This window comes from Mya arenaria, chromosome 4 (genome assembly GCF_026914265.1).
Source record: "Mya arenaria isolate MELC-2E11 chromosome 4, ASM2691426v1".
Lineage (NCBI taxonomy): Eukaryota > Metazoa > Mollusca > Bivalvia > Myida > Myidae > Mya > Mya arenaria.
The window spans coordinates 3,214,008-3,227,252 of record NC_069125.1 but is presented as its reverse complement, the minus strand read 5'-3'; the positions used below and the strand labels follow the sequence as shown (position 1 = coordinate 3,227,252).

The 13,245-nt window shown below is 33.3% G+C and overlaps 1 protein-coding gene across 2 annotated transcripts in view; it reads left to right on the top strand.

The window, feature by feature from the left end:
- The window catches only part of LOC128230366 (rab effector Noc2-like), a 49,517-nt gene that overhangs the window by 24,559 nt on the left and 11,713 nt on the right, over positions 1–13,245 (top strand). For both annotated transcript variants that reach the window (XM_052942576.1, XM_052942577.1), the window contains exons 3-4: positions 5,680–5,823; positions 7,637–7,766. In XM_052942576.1, the coding sequence (XP_052798536.1) occupies positions 5,680–5,823; positions 7,637–7,766 (274 nt within the window). The remainder of the gene's footprint in view (positions 1–5,679; positions 5,824–7,636; positions 7,767–13,245) is intronic.

The window sequence follows — 13,245 nt, the reverse complement described above, 5'->3', positions numbered from 1 at the left end:
TAATTCTAATTTTAAGTTTTTAGTTTAAAACAAAGGTTCGGGGTAGGGCCCGAAGACCTAGAACTTCAAGTGTAGATCAACAAGAACCAATTCCTTTTTGGGGGGCTAACGATATCTTTAAACATTTTTTTCCAATCCGAATGCCACAGAACCCACTTGTTTGGTAGACTTATTTAAGATATGTACACATCAGATAAGCTGTTGTAAATGTACAGACTCGTCTGGCCATCAGGAATAACAGTCTGACTTAGAAGCTCAAAGAGACCTGTTTTACACAGAGAAACTGAGCTTCTTATAGGCATTTTGGGTTTAGCAAAAGACCCAGAAAATCTTCTTTGAAGTGTTTTGTTATAAGGACATATTATAAGAGTGTAATGGTTTTAGAACGTTTTCCATAATTGTCTTCAATACACTTGAGCTCTGTCCAGTGATGTTCTGATTGATTATAATCGAAAACTGATTGGTTGGACCTTGAATCGGCAACAATCGATAGTATTATTATAATTATAATCGATCATCAATTGAACCAGTTGTTTTTCTTCTTTTCTCCAGATATTTGCGTTCCGTTAATTTCCACCAATTTTCTCCTTTTGCTCATTTATACATTTGGAAGTGTTCAGACGTTATCGTTTAAACAATCTGGCTAAAAGCAACAACACTTAATAACTTCAAACATACACATAACATATGCATTCCGAAGGATTATGTGTTATTGTACAAGAATCAACTACAATTAAGGTATTGTCAAAAAACAATCGCACTATCATCAGGATAATTTTTTACTTCAGTGGAACTGATTATCAATAGTCAAAATGAAACCAGTTTCTTTAACACTATAATTATATATCTCTGTCGAAAACAGAAAAATCGAACATAGAATGTTATGCTCGTCTGGCATTGAAGTACCATCATCCATTTTCTTGTGTTCATCTTGAGAGTTCATGATTTAAAAAAAAAGGCTCAAATAAATATCTTCAAAGTGGAACAGATTAACATTGACCCTAAGTGGCTGAATGGAGAATGTGTGTTTTCCACCTCGTCTTTGGTTCAGAGTATGGAAACCATATCGTATCATATTGTCTAGTCCCTTATCAATGTCTAGTCACGAATAAAGGCAATGTAGATCTGTTTTAGATTGTATCTCTTGTTATATTTATCAACAAATTTGTTGGGCCTCTTGGGTAACTTATGGAATCAGAAAACGGAGACACGCACTTGTTGTTTATAGCTTCTGTCAACAGTTTTTGAGTGATTATTCCCGTATGTCTTAGTTTGATAAGTCAAGGATCTATTAATTATCTTCATGCAATGTTTTCTGCCATGAAACAGAAAAAACGTTACGGCATCGAGACCACTCTATTATCTAAGTACTAAACAAATTTTTTAAACAGAATTTCTTTTATCAACAATTACTTTATTTTCAAAACAAAGAAACAGTCAGTTATAATTAGATAAAAAATACAAAGTACAATTATAGAGAACTACTGAAACCCCCTATTAATTGTGTTCATTTATATATTTATACCTTTTGGGTCTTGTACTTTTTTCATTCAGCTCATATTCTTATTTATATAAAATTCTAATATTCAACTTGAGTTAATCTTATGGTCATACATCATTGACTTCATTCACTCTATTGGTCAGTTATTAATAACAAGTGATCCGATTCGCTACATTATGTTCTTATATCCAATTAAGACCAATATTGAGTACCAGCCCAGGCAGGTGTTGATGCACCAGCCCTTTACAATCTCATGGCTTATTATAGAGGTGTGAGAGGCTTAACATTATTTTTAACATAATTTTTCTGAGAGAAAATGGTGTTTTTGAACCACTTATTGAATCAATGAAAATCGTATATCATTGAGTTAAGGATGCACTTTTCCCCCCAGAATTTTTATAAATAAAATGTCTTTACAAAGTGTCTTTAATATACAGTTTTTCATAGGCTTTTGATGTTTTTTTAACAAAGGCCATTTCAAGCCAAAATATGTTTGTTTACATTTTACTTCAAAGGGAAACCACTCACATCGATTGATGGATTTAGTTATAATTGCAGTAGAAAATCAGGCACGATTAGCATCAGCAGACAACAATAAAATAAAAAAGTTAAATATTTTAAAATTTCAGAACTGTATGAGATTTTACGTAGTATTATTCTTTATTTTAAACAAATAGACATGCACCATGTGAAGTGGCATCATTGTGCAAACTCGATATGAGAAGGTGTTATAAACTCCGTCATAATAAACTTTATGGCCGTGGGCCTACAACCAATTAATAGTACAAACTGTTGCGATGACAGTGTTGTTCGACCAATTATACCAGGTGTTTCAAATACTTAATTTCGTTGTCTTATACAATTTGTCTTTACAAATAATTTGAGGGCTTCGCGGAGAGCGACAATGGGATGACAGATTTAAATTGTTGTTAATTTATCGATTACTTAATACAGTATTTCAATTTACCATTAATGTGCTGTGTACCACTGTTATTTCAATTTTATCATTTATGTACATGTGTTGTACTAGCCACAATAATGCGCGTTTAGGGAACGTTTTTTTTTACATTTGGATATTTATTGTGTTCCCTATAACGCCACAAGTCGATTTATTTATACCAGTGTAAAATAAAATATTAGACTATTATATTACAACAACACTGAATTGTTAAAAGAAAACATAAAAGAGACACATAAATGATATACTGGTTAATACCTTTTATTTATAATTTAAGTTTTCCATGATAAACTGACGCTGATCGGCTTCTGTCGACTTTACACTGCCATATTGGGTTAGCCACTATTAGTATATTTATCCTACGCAGTGACCTCCCCTGTTGGGACATCGATATTCTTGATACATTATTCATAAGGATGTGTTTTTTTCGGCTGTTATATATATATATAAATGTATTTGTTTTATTAAAGCTTTTAAAAAACCTTATTTATATGTGTTCACATTTTTATCAAATATTGATGCCCTTAACTGAAGATGACTACCTGATTTCCAATGCGCATTTTATTAGTGGAGATTAACCGGAACAGGTGCGCGTTATCTTTGCGCTAAATATACTTAGCGCTGGGATCTTGGCTAGGAAAACAACAAGTGGTATATGGACGCGAAGAGTCGCCAACACAAAAATTATCAAAGACTCTGAAGCGGCTGTTTATATGGACTAGTGTTGTACTATTTAATAATCTTTGCAGCAAATATGGAGCAACTGCCAATTTTGACAAATATGGCGGCTGCCGATTTTGCCTTTTTTTCATTGCGTCCTATATTAGAGATTTAAAGTGGGTGTTGTTGTTTTTTCAAGCATTTTTAGCCTGACTCCCATATATATGCTTGCGTCCTGTATTCAATGACTTACGGTATATTCACATGGAATAAAAATAATGAGGAAATGTTTCAAAATAAAATGTATTCCACTCTTGATTAATTAATTTTTTTTAAGGCAAATCAGAAACGTGCGAAAAATGAAAAAAAATGTAAATCAAAACTATATAAGTATTTCATCATTATAACATACAGTAATTATGTTTTTAGTTAATAGTTTCTTGCTTCACGTAAATGTGCTTATCATTATATTTTCATAACTTGATCAACATTAAACATTTGTTATTGAAAAAAACTGGCTCAAAATCAATATTCTGATTTTGCTGTCTTTTGCAAACAATCATAAACAAAAAGCAATTCCAGGAAAAATGTAATTAAAGCTCTGTAAGAAATGTAATATGTGATTTAAAATGGGTTCCCCCCCCTTTTGTGATCAATAAATTGTGCCCTGCGTGAACTGGGGGGAATTTACAATTAGCAAATGCAGTTAACTCTGCCGGGAAGACAATTTATATGTCTAGATTGGGCAATTTTATAAGCTAGATATAAACTGTATGTTTGTTTTTTATTGTTACGGCACAGAAATGATTGGTTTAATTTATCAATTTAACTCTGGTTTCAATATGAAAAGGGAGTTATGTAATAGTTAGATGATATGAAGTAACAATTTAATGATTAAGAATGGGAAGAGTGAGCGTAGTGAATATGCCCTTCTTTATCATTAAAATATTACTTCAGGTCATCTAACTGTCTTAGAACACTACCTCATCGGCTAACACATTGTCAACACAAAGTCTTACGCAGGGAACTTGTATCGAATAAGTGGCAGAAGCTGGACTGGAATTTAATCCCCAGTGAAAGATCTTAATGATGAGCCCCTAGTACTTAATGATTGCCTTTCTGCCTTTTCATTGGCTGAAAATTAAGGTTGTATTTATAAATTGTTTACATGTTTTAATTTCACCATGAGGTAAGGGGTCATGTACAGAGATATTTTACCATTACTTTATACTTAATGATTGCCTTTCTGCGATTTCATTGGCTGAAAATGTAGGTTGTTTAATCATAAATTGTTTAGATGTTTTAATTCCACCTTGTGGTAACGGGTCGTGTACAGAGATATTTTACCATTACTATATACCTATATACATGTGTTCACTTCTTAAAGAAGATGTGTTGGGTGCAATTAACTAAGAGCCATGTTCCTACCTCTTATTGCAATACCCCTCAACTCTTGACAGCAACCATCATTGCCCCCTCCCCAACCCCCAACCCCTCCCGTCATATAATTGATTATATTGTTTCTGAAAGTTTGCAGAATATATTGAACTCACCAGAATGGTGTTTCTTGGGCATTCATCACTGTGACAGGTCTTGTTTGTTTATTAATTCCTGATTTAAATAAAAACAGACAAAGGATCAACATTCAGCCAAGCAACTGCGAGACAGCGTTATTCATTTCAAAGAAATGATTTCATTTTAAGACATTTGTAGTGTTACTTGGCTGATTTTCACAGATATAGTTTAGTTCATTTTTCTTTGTTGTTGTCGCTGCAGTAGGGGGACAGGGATTGTTGAAGGATACAAAGCTTAGAAAAATGTTTTGTCATACATATATTATGTTTATTGTTTTCTTCTCTTAACACAAAGATACTTCTTTATTTAGTTGTTTTGCAACTGATGTTTGTTTAGCAGTTATACATGCCATCAAGGCTATTTCCAAAAACCGCATCTCCCTTACATCATTGTTTATAGTCATGCCTTGCTTTCCAGACTGGTTCCATATAAAGAAATCAGTATTTTGTCCTAGTGCAAAGCTGTCAATTCACTAAAGAATATAAAGCGATAAATTTAGTGGTCTGTAACCTCCTTTGATTTCCCATCTGTCCTTGCAGACTGATTAATCATTTTCATCTCTTTGCAGAGGAGTTTCATATTTTTCTTTGTTTTGTAGACTGGATTAATCTTGGACATGTATTTCATCCCTTCGCATACTTGTTACTTATATCCATCCCTTTGCAGACTGGTTTCATATTTTTCTTTTTTTGCAGACTGCTTTGAGACATGTATTTTCTTGACTTAGCTGTCTTGTTACTTATTACTATCTCTTTACAGACTGGTTTTATATTTTCTTTTATTGCAGACTGCATTAAGACTTGTATTTTCATCTCTTCACAGTCTCGTTACTTATTACCATCTCTTTGCAGACTGGTTTTATATAATAATTATTTCATTTTATTGAAGACTGCAGTTATAAATGAGTTTTCATCTCTTCACAGATTTTGTAAGTAATTATTACCATCTCTTTGCAGACTGGTTTCATATTTTTCTCTCTTTGCAGACTGGGTGCAGGATGGTCTGTGCACACGAACAAGTTCAGCTCATTCCAAAAAGCCCAACACCTGAGTGCAGAGGAACAGGAACAGATAATGAATGTGATACAGAAGGCAGATTATCTCGAGTCAGTCGAACAGGAGAGAATTGGGTTTGTTTTAGTTTATAATTTTGCTTAATCATGAAGACAGCTGATATGTTTCTATCCAGTCAAAGATGGTCATTGTTAGGGATACAGCGTCTACATTCAAAATTTATTTAAAGATACACTCTTTCTCAAAAATATGCAGTACCACAATTGTTTTTATTTACTGAAAAGGATGGATAGATAATAAAAACAATGGTTCTGATGAAGAATTTCGTGTTTAATTTCAAAGAAATGTGCAGAAAACACGGTATGTCCACCTACTTTCATATTGCCTGCCATGATCTGATCGTGTTTGGAATATGCTGATTTGCATTATGTATTCCATTCGGAAATCACAAAGCGAAACACTAACACACACAATAAGTACAACACAAAAAGAAAGATATGGATTATACATGGCACTCTGTGTTGCTATTTGGAAATATTACTTTGACTTTCATGAATATTCATTTGAGTCCAAGTGAATCGCATTTGAACATGTCCTAAAAAGTCATTAGACATCATGTTCACTTCTTGCTGTCTTGCAGTTTGTCAGTAAAGCAACATGTTTAAATGCTAAACTTGAAATTATTCCTAATCTTTTTGCATCCGTTTTGATTATATCGCTATCTCATTAGTATGTAAGATAGGGTCAAGGACATTTACAATATCACCTGAACGTTTTTATGGAGATGTTGTTGATCTCCGTAGATGTTTTAAGATTCACCAGTTATTTAATATTAAATTTTGTGCGTTTTCAGCTATTAAATACTTGGCTACAATCTTGTTATCAATAATTGATGTTTCCATGAAAGCATTATTAAGTAAGATAAGTTAAAAGTTTATCACTCAAAATTTATGTTTGTTATATTGCTTATAGATACCAGTATCACCCTAATATATAACATGACATTTTGATACCTTACAATATGTTAAATGAGATCAAACAAAGAAAATAAAGGAGACAATTCACAGAGTGAAGGTAAAAATCAAGATATTAACATTAACGACCTTTGATGGCTGATTTATTCCTCCACTGATTTCCAAATGTAGCTTCAGGGTTTCTGACAAAATGATTTACAGTGTCATTAGGAGCTAAGGTCAATAAATTCCTTGTAGACCTGGAAAAAAACAGTTTATCATGAAAAATTGATGAGATGCACTGGGAAATTGAGTGTTTTATTTGTATCCTTAAATGAAGTTCGTTAGGTTGGAAAATTTATATGCAACGATTGATTGAAATATTTTTTTGTTTTGATTATTCAATTGATAAAATTATGTCAGTTTCTTATTTTTTTGGTTAAAATTCTGGTTTATTAAAAGTTTCTTTAAACTATAAATAAAATAAAACGATGACATGAACTGGGGTGGTATGATCTTATGGTCATACATCATTGACTTCATTCACTCTATTGGTAAGTTATTAATAACAAGTATGTATGTGTGTAATGTATGTATGTATTTCTTTAGACCTTGCGGTTACACCTTTCATTGCCATTTAACAAACTGTATGTACAGAAAAAAAAGATGAAAAAAGTATAAATCCATAGATAAGACGCAGGCGTTTATATATATATATATATATATATATATATATATATATATATATATATATATATATATATATATATATATATATATATATATATATATATATTTAAAGTGTTTTAGTACATATTGAAAAGAACTGAAACAAATTAAAGGATAAATTGCGCACATTGAAACAAAATGATATATTATGCTAATATTAGACAAAATTACAAATCTATGGTATTTTGGAATGAATAAATGTTGTTCATTGGACATTTTTATATAATACATATTCATTTGTTTTCAGTCGACTAGTAGAAAAGCTGGACAACATGAAGAAAAACGCAATGGGAAATGGAACGACACAGTGTGTTTTATGTGGTGACGAATTCGGACTCCTGGGAGCATCACCCACTTACTGTGACGACTGTCGAAAGGTAAAAGGGTGGTATTAATTATTTTATGTTACATTTGGCAGGTTAAAGATGATCATAAAGGTGCTATACACCAAATGGTCCCAAAATAGGCAAATGAAGTATTTCCTCAAAACATTCCTAGAATTGTCAAGGCGAGCTAGTAGGAGGCTGATTATAATCGTTTTACATGGTTAGGATAATAAAACGTAACAGAGCTGTCCCATTTGTGTTTCCCAGTTTAAAAATGACACATAATGGTTTCCAGTTTAAATCATATTTGATTATGAGTACAGATAGATATATCAACCCTATTTTTAAACTAACTGGGATTTCCATGGTAGACAACTCCTGTAAATTTTGAATTGGAAAATGCGCAATAACTGTGAAAAATGCATGTCTCAGATTGAGCGATGTGATACATTAGTAAGTAAGTTTTAGTGCGTTGTACACAAGGATGTTAATTTAATGATAGATTTTGACACTTTTCTGTTTTCCTTGAAATTGTATCATCTGGTGTCTAGACCGTTTAATAGAAATGCTTTGACAATTTGTGGTTTTGTTGTGGCAATTTTTGACTGATGGTGGCATAGTGATGACTCCCCTCATGAATAGACAATGTTGTCAAACAAACAGATGTTCAGTGGAGTACATGTACTAAATGACCTTGACCCCATGGTAACCATGGCGACATGTATTGTTACCTGTTGTGTATCAGGCGGGGGGGGGGGGGGGGGGGGGGCGTTCTGAGCTATTGAAATGTAAAAATGTAAACATGAATGTTGTAGCAGAAAATGGAAGGAGTTATGTCATTTTCAGTAACATAAAATGTATCTAGCCCAGCGTGATGTTCGGAAATCATCTAATTATCGTCATTCTTCTGTATGTCTGTTTTCGCTAATATAGGCCTTATGTGGAACCCAGATTGGTCTGGCGGCTGAAGAAAATCCAATTTACAAAAAGTTCTCATGTGCACAAAGTAAATAAGAAATTTTAAGACTATGTTATATAGATTCCATGCATCTTGTTTTGGTCTCTTGGCAATATTTTGATGATGCAATTCAAGGCCAAAATTTCAGCATTGCATCATTGTACAAAATTCGGGCAAGTTGAAATTTTGGCCAAGGATTGCATTATTAAAATACAAGCAAAATATAAAATATTTCACATGTATAGAAGCAGGAAATGCTTCAGTTATACAAAGGTAGAAGTTAACCAAAAAGACGATCGTTTGCACTCTTACCTGTACACACGAACAGAGGATATTACCTATTATGTCTTCACCATTTTAAATGAAACATTATAGCGCAGTCAACACCACTAACAGAGCCCCGCTTAACATCTTTTACCAGAGTTTAATTGAAAGTTTAGTTTCTTAAAACATACCTTTTCACAAACCACCACCTTATGGAGCACTGTCAAAACATTATTTTGAAAAAAGGTTTGACAAAGTGTTTAAGGAAAATAATCACCTTAACAAACTCCAGTTATAAAATGAAAGTGAGGCTCTTTAAGGGGCATAGACTGCCCTTTGTTTCATTTAATATGTTGAAGAAAAAGAAGAATTAACTTTGTTTTAAGTCTTCATTAGAAGCCTTACCATAGCATTTATGACATAATTTGTCACATGGTATACGCACACTGGTGGATGAGGTTTTTCAACTGAAGTTATTTGCTTAAATGCGCTTGATAATCAATGTTTTTAGACATTTTTCCAGGCATATTAAAACAATATTTTATGTTTCATGTCAATATACTTATTTCTATGAGAAATTAATTTCTTTAGTGACAAGGGACTTTTCATATAATGTTTCTGATGTCAGTGAATGTTATGTAATTTGGTGTGATCTAATTAGTACTTTTTTCTCAACAAAAGGTAATATTTCCCCTTAGGGAGACTTAAGAATGTTGCTATGAAGGGAAGCAAAATCCTGAAAAAATATTGAATAATAAATAGGAATTGTCAGAACATGAAGAGGTTTTAAATAGAAATATAATTCAATGAAGTGACTTACTCGGCTAGAACAAGAGTTACAATAAAATAAAGATTTGCATTATTGAGTGTGTCGAGTCTGAATGCCTTATGGTTATTTATTATAATTCTCCGTTGTTTTTTATCCCAAATGTGGATTCATACAATTATAGATGACATATATCAATATCATGCAATACAAAGCATTTTACAAAAACATCAATATGAACAAATTTATATTGATTTAACTGTTGCCATACGATTAACGTATATCATGGAAAAAAAAACCTACTAGCTTTAAAAGAATATATCCTATAAAATACAAACTTGAAAAGAATATATCCTATAAAATACAAACTTTAAAAGAATATATCCTATAAAATATAGTATTTTTGTGTGGATATTTCATTTAAATAAATTTAAACAAGTCACTAAACATACTTCTATATACTTCTAAGAGCAGTTTTTAGCTCACCTGTCACGTAGTGACAAGGTGAGCTTTTGTGATCACTCTTCGTCCGTCGTCCGTCCGTCCGTCCGTCCGTCCGTCCGTCCGTCCGTCCGTTCACAATTGCTTGTGAACACAATAGAGGTCACAATTTTGACCTAATCTTTATGAAACTTGGTCAGACTGATCATCTCTATAAAATCTAGGTCAAGTTCGATATTGGGTCATCTGGGGTCAAAAACTAGGTCACTAGGTCAATTAGTAGAAAAACCTTGTGAACACAATAGAGGTCACAATTTTAGCCTAATCTCAATGCAACTTGGTCAGAATGGTCATCTCTATAAAATCTAGGTCAAGTTCGATATTGGGTCATCCGCGGTCAATAATTAGGTCACTAGGTCAATTAGTAGAAAAACCTTGTGAACACAATAGAGGTCACAATTTTAGCCTAATCTCAATGCAACTTGGTCAGAATGATCATCTCTATAAAATGTAGGTCAAGTTCGATATTGGGTCATCCGCGGTCAACAACTAGGTCACTAGGTCAATTAGTACAAAAACCTTGTGAACACAATAGAGGTCACAAATTTAGCCTAATCTCAATGCAACTTGGTCAGAATAATCATCTCTATAAAATCTAGGTCAAGTTCGATATTGGGTCATCCGCAGTCAATAACTAGGTCACTAGGTCAATTATTAGAAAAACCTTGTGAACACAACAGAGGTCACAATTTTGACCTAATCTTTATGAAACTTGGTCAGACTGATCATCTCTATGAAATCTAGGTCAAGTTCGATATTGGGTCATCTGGGGTCAAAAACTAGGTCAGTAGGTCAATTAGTAGAAATACCTTGTGAACACATTAGAGGTCACAATTTTAGCCTAATCTCAATGCAACTTGGTCAGAATGATCATCTCTATAAAATCTAGGTCAAGTTCGATATTGGGTCATCCGCGGTCAATAACTAGGTCACTAGGTCAATTAGTAGAAAAACCTTGTGAACACAAAAGAGGTCACAATTTTAGCCTAATCGCAATGCAAATTGGTCAGAATGATCATCGCTGTAAAATGTAGGTCAAGTTCGATATTGGGTCATTCACGGTCAATAACTAGGTCACTAGGTCAATTAGTACAAAAACCTTGTGAACACAATAGAGGTCACAATTTTAGCCTAATCTCAATGCAACTTGGTCAGAATGATCATCTCTATAAAATCTAGGTCAAGTTCGATATTGGGTCATCCGCGGTCAATAACTAGGTCACTAGGTCAATTAGTACAAAAACCTTGTGAACACAATAGAGGTCACAATTTTAGGCTAATCTTAATGCAACTTGGTCAGAATAATCATCTCTATAAAATCTGGGTCAAGTTCGATATTGGGTCATACGCAGTCAATAACTAGGTCACTAGGTCAATTAGTAGAAAAACCTTGTGAACACAATAGAGGTCACAATTTTAGGCTAATCTTAATGCAACTTGGTCAGAATGATCATCTGTATAAAATCTGGGTCAAGTTCGATATTGGGTCATACGCAGTCAATAACAAGGTCACTAGGTCAATTATTAGAAAAACCTTGTGAACAAAATAGAGGTCACAATTTTAGCCTTATATTAATGAAACTTGGTCAGAATGATCATCTTAACATAAGCTAGGTCAAGTTCCATATTGGGTCAACCCAGGTCAAAAACTAGGTCACTAGGTCAATTAGTAGAAAAACCTTGTGAACACAGTAGAGGTCACAATTTTAGGCTTAACTCAATTCAACTTGGTCAGAATGATCATCTCTAGAAAAATATAGGTCAAGTTCGATATTGGGTCATTCGCTGTCAATAACTAGGTCACTAGGTCAATTAGTATAAAAACCTTGTGAACACAATAGAGGTCACAACTTAAGCCTAATCTAAATGTAACTTGGTCAGAATGATCATCTCTATAAAATCTAGGTCAAGTTCGATATTGGGTCATTTACCGTCAATAACTAGGTCAATAGGTCAATTAGTAGAAAAACCTTGTGAACACAATAGAGGTCACAATTTTAGCCTAATGTTAATGCAACTTGGTCAGAATGATCATCTCCATAAAATCTGGGTCATGTTCGATATTGGGTCATCCGCAGTCAATAACTAGGTCACTAGGTCAGATATTAGAAAAACCTTATGAACACAATAGAGGTCACAATTTTAGCCTAATCTTTATGAAACTTGGTCAGACTGATCATCTTTATAAAATCTAGGTCAAGTTCCACATTGGGTCATCCGCGGTCAATAACTAGGTCACTAGGTCAGATAGTAAAAAAACCTTGTGAACACAATAGAGGTCACAATTTTATATAGGTCAGAATGTTCACTTTATTTAGCAAAGCTACAGGTGAGCGATACAGGGCCATCATGGCCCTCTTGTTTTTGAAGTAATAAGTTTCCTAATTGTTAAAAATTGCCGTCGTCTATTTTAGATGTTGAGATTTTATTCATAATGTTGCTTTTGTTTTCTCTTATTTAGTTGTTTACTAAGATATTGGGCATTTTTTTTTGCACAGGGCACCTTGGTATCTTTCCTTCACATTTTGGTTATAGAAATTTATATCACAACCAATTTTTTTGTTTGACATTAAGTCACAGTCATTATATAGCTTGTAGACTTATCAATTTCTCAAACATTGCAGATTGTGTTTCCATGTGACCTTTATGTTCTCTACAAATGATTAACACCATCCTTCCATTTAGTGTATTGGCTGTCAAGAAACACCACGCCACATATCAATATTTCAGGACATGTTACATTTCCTAATTTGACAAATTAACCCATCCTCGTGGGAATCGGGCTTCAATGTTCCATCGAACGCTGTTATGGTGATGTTTCGTGTTTCCGAAAATTGTGCCAGTATTTTAAGACTTTTATGATATTCTCATTTGCATGTGTTTTAGTATTAAATTTCATGTTCACATAACCTGAGCTTTATGTATATCTTAGTGTGTGTTGTTATGGTAACGTGTTAGTAAGCAGGGTAGCCGCTTTGTGAAAGCTGAACTCTCACAGATTGACCATTTTGACAACTTTTCATTGTTTTTGTCTTTGAATG